We start from the raw sequence: 13,385 nt of genomic DNA on the forward strand, positions 1-13,385 counted from the left end.
ATTAAATAACTATATTCAGTCACTTATCAAGCAAATATGCACTGTGATATTAATATAAAGACATAAGAGCTTCATGCCCTATTTTAAATTGTATTTGCCTATTCCTACTCAATGTGATAAAAGATTTTGTGGACATTGGACATTGACATATGTGTGAAGGTTTGAATCTTGACATGGAGTTTCAGTGACAGAGGAAGAAGACAAGATAATTTTAATAACTCAATGGCTTGGGATCATGTACCACCTTACCCAGCCTCAAGATCCAAGACAAGCACATTCTATATAGTTCTGCTTTGGAAATAATCCAGCAGAAGTGATTCATTTTGGGTCAGTACCACATAGTTAGAAATGCTCCTTAACTGACTCAATCCCTGATTAATCTCAGTTTTCAAAATGAAATGTTTGGTTCCTATTAGTCAAAGGAAAACGTCTGAGACATTATCAGATATTTTACCTGAAACAATACAGTGCCTGGCATACAAAAAAACCTCAATGAATATTAACCTTTGTTATTCTGAAATCATCATTTCAAAATTCTTGAATAGTAGATACAATTTATATAAACTGGTCATTTGTTTGTAGAGATTTCCCATTGCTTTCCACAATTCACCCATAGCCTTTTCATCAAGCACCTAATATTTAGCTGGGTGATGCCTTAACATAGCTCAGCAGAAACTATGTTATCATTTGTTTGGAGTAAAATTTACAGGATAATCTAGGCATTTGCATTACCCAACAATAAGAGATATGCCTATTTCCTGAGAAATAATTATTTTAGAACAACTTATAACAATTTTATAACTGCAAACTGAGTAAATCCTTATAGTCTTCAGATAAGGAGAAAAGAACTGATTAAAATAATCTCCAGAACTGAATAATGCTTTTGGTATTGTCTATCCATGTGCACATTTTAATCCACTGTTTTCTACAACCCTCTTTTCTTTTAAGGCATCAGTTATATCACATACCTTTAATCCTAATATTTGAAGAAAAAAGTAGATAGTATTTGCTTTTGATGAGCCACTCCCAATTTTTGTCTAAACACTCTCTGTATAACCTCCCAAAATTCAGAGGATGTATATCTCCCTAATCCTCTTTTCTAAGAGGAAGATTTTGTTGTAATCAGGGCCACGTCTGATCCCAGGATGATTGTCTTCTCAGAGAGCACTCTGTCCCTCCTAGCCATGCTCTCAACTACACACACACACACACACACACACACACACACACACAACACATGCATGTGTGGGTGCGTGAGGGCTGTGCTAATTACATGATGATATATTTGAACTTTTCTCGCCATGAAAAAAAGGGTATATGAATATGTTACACTTCATTTCTTCTCCCTGTTCTGAATCCTTATCCTGTCTCTCTTGCCCAGGAGACATATTCTCAGAAGTATGTCAGGAAGTAGTTTGATCCATCTCTCAGGGATTGCCATGGACACATCTGTCTCCATTTGTTGGTGAATATGAACATTTAGGAAGCAAAATAAATAAATATAAGAGGTAATGTAGGGACTTTCATCATGGTACAGTGTTTAAGATTCTGCACTTCCAGTGTAAGGGGTATGGGTTCAATCCCTGGTCGGTAAACTAAGATCCCACATGCCTCAGAGTATGGCAAAAAAAAAAAAAAAAAAAAGTAAAACAATAGTAAAAGTACATCAACAGTAAAATATAATGAATAACCTATATTATATGTAACTGCTATCATAGAGTGCATACACAATGTGATATTAATTCTGTGGAAATGTACTACTGAAATCAAATATTTATGTGACCATTCTATGGTATTAATATTACTATGAAATTCTCAGATTTAAAATTTTTGTTTGAATTAAACCAAGTAGTCATCCAAAATAATTATGAAAACAACAAATAACTTTCATATCATATTATATCAATGCAGTTAGTATTTATTTTGATTATTATAAAACATTTTAGTAAATCTTAATAATCTTCCAGATACACAAGAGTTCACAAAAGTATCTATTTGTTTCTGTCAAAAGTAATTAAAAAAAACCTCAGTAGTCAAAGGTATATATTAAGATGATGAAAAAAAGTAGATGATACTTAATACTAATTGTTTAAATGATTTAAAAAGTGGATAAGGTACTGAATACCTATCAGTGACATGATCTAAAGGGAAGTGAGAAAGACTAGGAGCAGGAAGTTGGCATTTGGATATAAATTCTGCTTCTTGCAGCCCCATTAGATGAATTATGCATAGGAAGAGAACAGATGGTGGAATAGGAGGATGGGGAAACTCTCTCCCCTAATGAATGCACAAAAATTATATCTACATGTGGAACAATTCTTACTGGAAACTAACTGGAGACTGGGAGAAAGACTCCTGTACAACCAAGGCTATAAGAAATATCCACATGGAAGCCAGTTAGGAAGAGAAGCAGTAGGTCAGGACCCGTACCCTTGGGATGGGACTCAGAAGAAAAGAGAGATTACATGGGCAGAGATCCTCCCCAGGGAGTGAGTGGTTCCAGCCAGATACTGGGCACCCCAGCTCTGTGTTCCTTGACAGAGAAGATGAGCCCCTTTGACTGATTGGAGGACTTGTGAGATTAAGAGAAGGGCTGTGGGAAGCTTGGACTCCACTCCTTAGGAGCCGTGCACACTTGCTTGCTCCTAAAGCAGTGAGGAGAGAGAGGATTGAAAACGGCATGAGTGACTGACCAGTTTCCCAAGACTGCCCCCAGGCCCATGTCCCAGCCTGAGCCTAGGGAACCCTCCAACTCTGCTTGCTTCAAGATCCAGCTCCACATTTCCATATTCCATACTCTCCTCTCTCTCTCTCCTCTTTCTGGGATCCCTATAAGGTGAATGTTGGTACCCTTGATGTTGTCCTAGAGATTCCTTAAATTGTTTTCATTTTTAAAGAGAAAGGCGTTTCACTATTTATTTAACATTTAAGTCCTTACACTGTATTTTTATAAGCTGGTGAATATTGACAAATTATTTCTCTCACAGAACTATAACCACATGTTCCCAGACAGTATAAATATATGGTTTTAATCAATTACATAATAAAACAAATTGTCAAGTATCAAATATTAAGTTACCCAGCTCCAAAGGCATATAAAATATTAAATGTCTGCTCAATTCATTAGCAGAAACCACTTTTTTTTTGTGTGTGTGTGTGAAAGAGGTTGGGAATCACACTTCAAACAAAAATAAGTTGGTAAACAACTTCGGACAAGTATGGGAAAATTACAAGAATTTCAGAAATTTTATGATTAAGAATTGTTTTAGCCAGAAGTATTTTTTAATGAATAAAATTCCTTTTAATTTCACATAAATTACACCCACCTTGAAAGTGAAAGTGTTGAAAGTCGTGCTCAACTCTTTGTAATCCCATGGACTGCAGTCCACTAGGCTCCTCTGTCCATGAGATTTTCCAGGCAAAGATACTGGAGTGGTTTGCCCTTTCCTTTTCCAAGGGATCTTCCTGCCCCAGGGATGGATCCTGAGTCTCCTGCACTGCAGGCAGATTCTTTACCAACTAAGCTACCAGGCAACACCCACCTTATTTCTCTCTATATGGTTCTGATTCAAAGTTAGAGTTATTATAGATATTTCCTTTCTAAAAGGTTATTCCTTGTATTTTCTAAGGAATTTATTCAACTAATATTTATTTAAAAAGTAACACTAATCATTGGTTTTTCAGGGATTCATACGCACACACTAAAGACATAATGGTAGACTTGACACAAAATAGATAGGGAATTCATTAAATACAGGGGAAGAGTAGTGTCTGTTGAAGATGGTTAGCAAAAATAGCTACCTTTTTCTCTCTCCACACCCTCTGCAATGTGTATGATTAAGTGCACATGCATAAGTGATATGTTAGTGTTTCTCAAGTGTTTCCTCCCTTGAATTTTGACTGGTCCTGTGACTTGCTTGGCTAATAGAACGTGTGTGGTAGAAGGGATATTGTGCTGGACTTCAGAAGTGTTGCATGCTTCCACTCTCTCCCTTGGATCCCCATGATCTTACCATGCGAACAAGTGTTAGCTAAAAGATAAAGCACTATCTGAAAGGGGGTTCATTTACCTTAGTAAGGAGTCATTCAACTTCTGAATTTATGAATGAGTCCTTACTATTCAGCACCACCGTCAAAAGGCCAGCTGAGATCACAGATGCCTTCTTTCTCAAGAATAGTGTTGTAAGTTTCTTCACACAGTCTTATTATTGTGGTAACTTCACATACTCTTATAATTGTAGTAACACTTTGCTGACAATGGTCCGTATAGTCAAAGCTGTGGTTTTTTCAGTAGTCATGTATTGATGTTAGAGTTAGACCATAAAAAAAGAATGAGTGCAGAAGAATTAATGCTTTTGAATTGAGGTACTGGAGAAGACTCTTAAAGTCCCTTGGACAGCAAGGAGATTGAGCCAGTCAATCCTAAAGGAAATCATCCCTGACTATTCACTGAAAGGACTGATGCTGAGGCTCCAATATTTTGGCCACCCAATGCGAAGAGCTGACTCATTGGAAAAGACCCTGATGCTGGGAAAGACTGAGGGCAGGATGAGAAAGGAGCCACAGAGGATGAGATGGCTGGATGGCATCATTGACTCAGTGGAAATGAGTTTGAGAAACCTCCATGAGATAGTGAAGGACTCTGATGCTGGAAAGGTTGAAGGCGGGAGGAGAAGGGGATAACAGAGGATGAGATGGTTGGATGGCATCACCAACTCAATGGACTTGAGTTTGAGTAAACTCTGGGAGTTGGTGATGGCCAGGGAAGCCTGGCATGCTGCAGTCCATGGCGTTGCAAAGAGTCGGACAGGACTGAGCGACTGAACAACAACACATACTCTTATTATTGTGGTACTTCTTAAGTTCCTCTATACAGTTGTTTAAGTTTGCATTAATTTGATTGTGTGTAATAAGAAATCTCATGTTCTTGTATATGAGTTCCACAGGATCTTGGTGGTTCATTTGAAGCATGTCAATTTAGTTAAAAAATGCTCGATTATGAAAAAATTTAAAAATTGAATAACAGAAATGATGGAAAGAAACTGAATCTACTTCAATATACTCCACTTGAAATACTCAGTGCTTTAGAGTATGAAGTTGAGAGGAACGGAAATGAAATGACCCTCCTAACAAGAAGCAACAATTCTTTGGTCCAGTAATACTAAGGTGATAGAAATGAAGTGCGCTGAGGTTTACTCCATCCAGGTCAGAAGTCTTGTAAAAAATGCTCTGTGAATTTCAGTTCAGTTCTTCTGTGTCCAGGTTACTCACTGGGAGCTTCTTATTGGAGTGGTAGTGAATTTCTACAAATCACTTTTCTGCATAGAGGTCATGCTGTGCCTCGCAATAGTCTCCACTGCCCTTCAGAAACTTCATAAATGTGTGATGAAGAACACCACAGAACTGAGGAATATGTCTCCTCACTGAAGGCTGTGGCCTAACTATACATCCTGTCCCCAGGTGGTGGTGACACAGGTGGTGGCGGTGGCAGGGCAGGGAGGAGGTTGTTGTCACAGGGTGGTGGTGGAGTTTTTGGCTTTGACAGGGGTGTTGGACTCCATCCTGCAGTGAGCAGCACCGAGAAGCTCATTTTTTGAAATTCTGTTTTCTTTTTGCTAGTCTCATTTGGTGATTTTAAAGTAATCTTTCAAATCCCTTATGTATTTTTCTTTATCACCTAGTCTGCTGTTTGTTTCTTCTGCTGCTGCTGCTAAGTCGCTTCAGTCATGTCCGACTCTGTGCGACCCCATAGACAGCAGCCCACCAGGCTCCCCCGTCCCTGGGATTCTCCAGGCAAGAACACTGGAGTGGCTTGCCATTTCCTCCTCCAATGCATGAAAGTGAAAAGTGAAAGTGAAGTCGCTCAGGTTGTCTACTTGAAAGTTATACAGTCGTGTCCAACTCCTAGCGACCCCATGGACTGCAGTCTACCAGGCTCCTCCATCCATGGGATTTTCCAGGCAAGAGTACTGGAGTGGGGTGCCATTGCCTTCTCTGGTTTGTTCCTCCTAGTGTGTTTTAAATTTTAGTTATTGTATGCTACAGTTCAGACTTGTTCTTTTAAATTTTTCTATTTTCTTGGTAAAATTCGTACAGTTTTCATCTATTCTTTTCATCCATTTTTCATCCCATGCTTTCCATTTATTCAGTTAGCATTCTTATCACTAATGCTTCCAACGTTTTTGTTGTTGTTCAGTTGCTCAGTCATGTCTGACTCTTTGCAACCCCATGGACGACAGCAAGGCATTGTCCTGTCCTTCACCATATCCCGGAGCTTGCTCAAACTCATGTCCATTGAGTTGGTGATGCCATACAACCATCTCATCCTCTGTCGTCCCCTTTTCCTCCTGCCTTCAATCGTTCCCAGCATCAGGGTCTTTTCTAATGAGTCGGCTCTTCGCATCAGGTGGCCAAAGTATTGGAGCTTCAGCTTCAGCCTCAGTCCTTCCAATGAGTATTCAGTATTCAGGGTTGATTTCCTTTAGGTTTGACTGGTTTGATCTCCTTGCAGTCCAAGGGACTCTCAAGAGTCTTCTCCAAAACCACAGTTCAGAAGCATCAGTTCTTCAGTGCTCAGCCTTCTTTATGGTTCAACTCTCACATCCATACATGACTACCAGAAAAACCTTAGCTTTGACTAGATGGACCTTTGTTGGCAGTAACATCTTGGCTTTTTAATATGCTGTCTAGGTTGGCCATAGCTTTTCTTCCAAGAAGCAAGCATCTTTAATTTCATGGCTGCAGTCACCATCTGCAGTGATTTAGGAGCCCAAGAAAATAAAGCTTGTCACTGTTTCCATTGTTTCCGCATCTATTTGCCATGAAGTGATGGGACTGGATGCCATGATCTTAGTTTTTTGAACGTTAAGTTTTAAGCCAACTTTTTCACTGTCCTCTTTCACTTTCCTCAAGAGGCTCTTTAGTTCCTTTTGACTTTCTACCACAAGGGTGATGTCATCTGCATAACTGAGGTTATTCAATTCTTTAGTAAATTGTTTATTTCATCTCATTAGTTCCCCACCCCCCCAGGAGTGTTCTCTTGCTTTTTCAACTGAGAAAAATTACTCTGTCTTCTCATTTTGCTTAACTTCCTCTGTTTTTATGAAATTAGGTGAAACAGTTATCACTGGCAATCTTGAAATAGTGTACAGATTTGGCAGTGTCCCTGTACAATTCATGTGGGTGCAGTGGCTTTGGGGGAAAAGCTGAGTTTGATTTGAATACAAGACAGATATTTCTTCAGAGTGTGCTGGCAGGTACCACCTGGTTAGGAGGTGGGGTTAGAGATGAAGGGGCTAGGGCCAGAGCCAGGTGTGAGCCAAGACATCCTCTCTGCTCAGTTGCTATCACCACCCTATTTAAGGCAAGGGTGGGTCCCACGTTGCTGGAACAGAAGCCCTGAGGGTTGAGTCAGTTGGCTCCATTCCCTTATAGTGTGTGTTCCTCTCCCTTCCAGCACTGGCCCCCTCAGCCCCAGAGGGGAGCAGTGCTGGAGTAAGAGAGGCTGGGGATGTTTATTTGGCGATAGTCAGTGTATTGGGTGTGGTGGTCTGGCTGCCATCAGAGATCTGTTCTGTTCATGATGTGCTACCTGTGTAAGTGCCCATAATGGCTGCCCCCTCCCTGCTCAGAGGCCATTTGGTTTTTCAGCTGCCTCAGCATTCCACACTCAGCTTTTCCCTCCGTCATGGCAGCCCTCCCTCCAGTGAGCAGCTGTGAGTGTTTGCTCAGCTCAGAGTGGGGCTTGCAGAAGGGCATTCTAGGAAAACCAGTCAGCTAACTGGTGGTTTCAATTGGTCCTTTCCACCCTGCTTTGGGAGAAAGCAGGAAACTGTTCTAACCTGGGACAACTCCTTGAAGGGCATTAATTGCTGCTTTGGGATTTATACTCCCAGTGGCCTCAGTCAGGGAAAACAAAACAGTATTCTTTTGTTTCCATAAGGGCTCTGTTTGCTCTAGGAAAAGGGGTCCATTCCCTGACACAGTATATGCTCCAACTAGTTCCTCCTTCCAGATAAAATGAGATCTTTTTGGTAGACTCAGGATCCTTTCTTGTGTTGTAATGGTAATCATAGTTATTTTCAGTCTCTGCTTTCCTGTACTGATGTAGTAGATTAGAATACATGGTGTAGGCAGACATTTATATTGGTGATTTCAAAGAGATCATTGGCCCACAGATAAAGAGGCATGGATTGGGCAGACAAATACAGGGAATCCTCCATAATGTTGTATTTCAAAAATAGAGAAGAGATATTTCATTCTACAGCCTATGAAAGCAACCTTTGATGAGGTCTTTATTTTCCTTTCTTACTGTAAGTAGAAATTTAATCCTAAATTTCCTACCAGTTTTCTACTTACATCAATTTTTAAATTAAAAAAAAATTTTTGGTCTCATATCTTATTTTTAACTTCTATAAGAATACTGAACGATGGGTCATGCAACAGATAAATATATCTCAGAGCTGCTACTCTTTAAAATTAATATATTATGTTATTCATGCAACTGTGTAAGGAAGAAGAAAATTATATCTGCATCAGAAGAAGCAACAAAAGCATCTGGGTTTATATTTCTCATGATATACTGTCTCATTCTAAAGAAATATTTAAAAATCTGAAATTTTCCTCCTGCTGCTGCTGCTGCTAAGTCGCTTCAGTCGTGTCCTACTCTGTGTGACCCCATAGATGGCAGCCCACGAGGCTCCCCCGTCCCTGGGATTCTCCAGGCAAGAACAGGAGTGGCTTGCCATTTCCTTCTCCAATGCATGAAAGTGAAAAGTGAAAAGTGAAAGTGAAGTCGCTCAGTCCTGTCCGACTCTTAGCGACCGCATGGACTGCAGCCTACCAGGCTCCTCCGTCCATGGGATTTTCCAGGCAAGAGTACTGGAGTGGGGTGCCATTGCCTTCCTATTACCCCTCAAATGGCAGTGATCTCTAAGTGATGTATCTTTGTAATTCACTCTTGGACCATTGCTATATTTTGATTCAGCCACAGTTAAGTTCATCATCCAGGGGACGCAACCACACCCTCTTTGAGGAGGTCTGAACTGTAGCCTTGAGCAGGAAGTGCCTCTTTCCAAGCTTGTCCTTTCTTGGATACTGTCCCTTGGGCCAAGACATTATTTAGAGTTCTAACAACATTAAAAAAAATAGTTCCTCTCCTTTTATAGCTTAATAATTCTTTATAATAAATCTTATGTTTAATTACAAAAAGTTTCTTTTAGGCAATTTGCTATCTGATTATCATCCATGGTTTCTGAGCTGTAGACAGTAGTCTAGCGTAACAATTAGTTAAAGACTAAGAGTTTTAAAGCCTAAATCAGACTTACAAGTGTGAGGCTAACTGTTTTTAATGTGCCTGTTGAAATTCAAGTATTTGTCTACTGCTAACATCTTTTTCAGGAGTTGTACTTATAAAATACAAGCAATTAAAAGACCCCAAAAGAGGTAACTACAGGTGGCTCCAATGTACTTTTTTTTTTTTTGCTTTTGCAGTATTTCTTTAAATTTCTAGGGTATATATGATACTTGCCTCAGATAACAAGTAATGAATGACCACGAGAAAAATGAATGCAACCTCTGAAGCCTACTTTGTTCTACTGGGGTTTTCTAATTGGCCTCATCTGGAAGTAGTTCTCTTTGTGGTTGTCTTGGTGTTCTACTTGATGACATTGACAGGCAACCTGTTCATCATTATCTTGTCATACTTGGATTCCCATCTCCACACTCCTATGTATTTTTTCCTCTCAAATCTCTCTTTTCTGGATCTCTGCTACTCTACCAGCTTCATCCCTCAGTTGCTGGTCAACCTCTGGGGTCCAGGAAAAACCATCTCTTACACTGGTTGCATGATTCAGCTTTATTTTGTCCTCGCACTGGGATGCACAGAATGTGTGCTTCTGATGGTGATGTCCTATGACCGTTATGCAGCTGTGTGTAGACCCCTGCACTACTCTATCCTCATGCACCCTCGTTTCTGCCATCTGTTGGCTGTGGCTTCTTGGGTAAGTGGCTTTACCAACTCAGCACTTCATTCTTTCTTTACATTTTTGGTACCCCTGTGTGGACATCGCCAAGTGGACCATTTCTTCTGTGAAGTTCCAGCACTGCTTCGACTGTCATGCATTGATACCCGTGCTAATGAGCTAACCCTCATGGTCACAAGCTCCATTTTTGTTCTCATACCTCTCATCCTCATTCTCAGCTCCTATGGTGCCATTGCCCGGGCAGTGCTGAGGATGCAGTCGACAACTGGACTCCAGAAAGTCTTTGGGACGTGTGGAGCCCATCTTATGGTCGTATCCCTCTTTTTCATTCCAGTCATGTGCATATACCTCCAGCCACCATCAGGAAATTCTCAAGATCAGGGCAAGTTCATTGCCCTCTTTTATACTGTTGTCACACCTAGCCTCAACCCTCTAATCTACACCCTCAGAAACAAAGATGTAAGAGGGGCAGTAAAGAGACTAGTGGGGTGAGGATGGTCTGTTTATACTGGTGACATGAATGGTAAAATGGAATATCTCTTCACCAATGGTTTTTCCAGTCATCCACTCATCAATCTTTCATTCACTCAATTAACACTTAATGAATGTGTACACTCACAAGGTCACAAAGTTCGTGGTAATAGATATGAATTAGACACAGTCTGTCTTAATACTAATCATTCTTTAGTGGTGATAACAGCCATGTAAAAATGGATCAAACATGAATATTCAGGTTTTAGTGCACAAACATAATAAAAGTATAATTTTCTTAATTGAAAATGAAGTATAGAATTTATTATAAAAATTGACAAAATTCAGGTATAATTCCTTAAAAAAAACCTAGAATATATTGTTTAATTTCTTGCTTTGTAGGCAGAATTTGTTATTCAATTTGTCTTCCATCTTTGGTCTAACGAAAGACATTTTGAAAAACTTTACATGTTTTCTCCAACATTGTTATTCTTTTTTTGAATGCTAGTTAATATTGATAGGATTTTTGGTCTGTATTCTATAATGTCCCATTATCATTAGTAACAAAGTGACTTGCATGAGTCGTAACAAGAAGTGCTCTCAGTAATGCAGTGGAAGTAAGCGTCTCATATTTCTCTTTTTTTCAAGTTAGTGAGAAGTGTAAAGGAAGGGAAAATAAGTTTAAAGCTGTGCTATATAGCTCATAAAGTAATGGTCATCGTAGGCTAGGTATTGTTAAGTGAAATAAATGCTTGTAGCACCTGCGTAACCCAAGAAGCAGTAAACAGTATCTAAAGCGACCAAGTGCTAGGCTCTGAAAAGTGTATTGATGAATCCAATGGGTATTTGAAGGAATTACTTGAAAATATATTGGAAAAATTTTATGATAAAAGCTATATGAAAATGGTAGTTTTTTCTTTTCTAAGCTTGATCTGATTTGAATATTTGTGGTTAGAAAGTTCTTATGAAAATTAGCATGTATTTTTCAAATAAATAAATAAATGCACTTTTAATTAAAGTAGTAGTGTTGTTTCCTATATTATTAATACCATCTCCATCTGAAGTAAATGTACTATGTATATAACATTTTAAACTGCACCATATTGAGATTATTGAGATAAAAAATGGAATAAGGAATAAAGTAAAATCTTGGCAACACCTGAGTTTTGTATGGTTCTTAAATGTCTGTTTTAGTTTTGGGGGCTTCTAAATTTTAGATTGATTGATTCAAGCCCTTTTCCCTAAATTATTAAAAAGAAAAACGTCCCACATCTTTGTCTCAACTTCTCGTGTGGCTGTCATGTATGTTGATTCTGATGTCTGTGTCTTTGCCTTTGTATGTCTGTGAGTTGTTTACTCTAACTAGCAATAAACAATAATATGGGGTATATACATTTGTCCTTAAGCTACTTTCCAAGAAATGAAGAATCAAGAATCATGTCTATAAAAGAACTTTTAGTAAATAATTGGGGCCACACAAAAGAACTATCACAGAGCAAAAATCTTTTAAGAACTTACAAGATATAGTTTAGTTCTTTGAACCACCTTGTACTTATGGAATTCTTATTGTTTGCTATACCTCATATAGTACCAGAGTATCTCACTAACTTGAAAAAGCTTTGAAATTTCCCATTTCTTCTTTTCCTTTTATGCTTGAAAAACACAGAAATATCTTTTTGTATGTGTAGACTATTTTTCTTGAAATGTATAAATTTAGTGTTTATGGTTTTGAATCCTAGCCATGTTACTGTAATATTTATTTGTAATCTAAAATAAAGATTACTTTCAAAAAATTCTCCCAAAGATCACCACAGATACTATTGTTTATATTGCTTATATTTTCATACTTCTTACATGAAACTTTTTTTATCACAGGCAGGATATAAGTATGTTTTTTTCTCACCTTCTAGATGAGAAAACTGAAGAGAAGAAGATATGAGACTTACCTAAGCTTAAGTAACTTGTATATGACAAATCAGGTAACGACAATAGATTTTTACCTGAGTTCCCTTGTTATGGTCAACAACAACTAGATCTAAGACTCTATCATTGCCAACCCTAAACCTCCAACCAATATTTGGTAAATTGACATTTAAACAGCACACATGAATTTGGGTCACAGGCAACTTTACTGAAGAACTGATGATGAAAGCATTTTCTCAGCTAAGAATGGAAGCTAAATGCACTGAAGGATCATCTTCTTTTATCTTAGTAAAATTTTCCTCCTCTTCAGGACGATATCTCCCAATCTTTGCCCACTTCTCATTACTGATTCCTGTGCAGCATATTCCCTAAACACATGCTCAATTGTTTGTTCTTAGTATATCTCAGCAGTGCAGGATTATTGGCACAAATATGCCATCAGATAGTTACAGAAACTAGCTCTGGCTTCCAGTTCAGATTCACTCATTCTCTACTATTTTATTAGCCTCATTGCCATACATTGTATTCTTTTTACAAATATGAAGCTGAAAGGTCACTGGTTATCATATGCTATGACAGCATCAAGTGATTTCAAGCATAATAATTTCAAATACAAATACACCATATTCAAATTACAATTCAACAACAGTAAAACTTCCAGAAAAGAAAATAGTGCAGATTTAGACCTCCACCAGATTTCATAGTGTTAATGTTTCACCACGGGTGCTTTGCCATTCTGTCTATAATTATATAATATTAATATGAATTTAAATATTTTTCTGAAATAGTATATATGCTGACCCATCCCTAACTGTTCCTGAGAGTATTTCCTAAAGTGAAGAGCTAATTCAGGATAACAAATTAGATTTAGGTGTTATGTCTCTTAGTGTCCTTTAATCTAAAACCATTTTTCAGTTTTTCTTTGCCTTTAATAGCTAAATATTTCTGAAGAGTATACACCATTTATTTTATACAATGTTTTTCAATTTATAGTTGCCTAGTGTTTAT

The 13,385-nt window shown here is 38.3% G+C and overlaps 1 protein-coding gene across 1 annotated transcript; it reads left to right on the top strand.

The window, feature by feature from the left end:
* Positions 1 to 9,563: 9,563 nt before the first annotated feature.
* On the top strand, positions 9,564 to 10,475 carry LOC102265821 (olfactory receptor 2J3). The gene has a single exon (XM_005901927.2). The coding sequence runs from the start codon at positions 9,564 to 9,566 to the stop codon at positions 10,473 to 10,475; it is 912 nt and encodes a 303-aa protein (XP_005901989.2).
* The last annotated feature ends 2,910 nt before the right edge of the window (positions 10,476 to 13,385 follow it).

Source organism: Bos mutus, chromosome 23 (genome assembly GCF_027580195.1).
Source record: "Bos mutus isolate GX-2022 chromosome 23, NWIPB_WYAK_1.1, whole genome shotgun sequence".
Lineage (NCBI taxonomy): Eukaryota > Metazoa > Chordata > Mammalia > Artiodactyla > Bovidae > Bos > Bos mutus.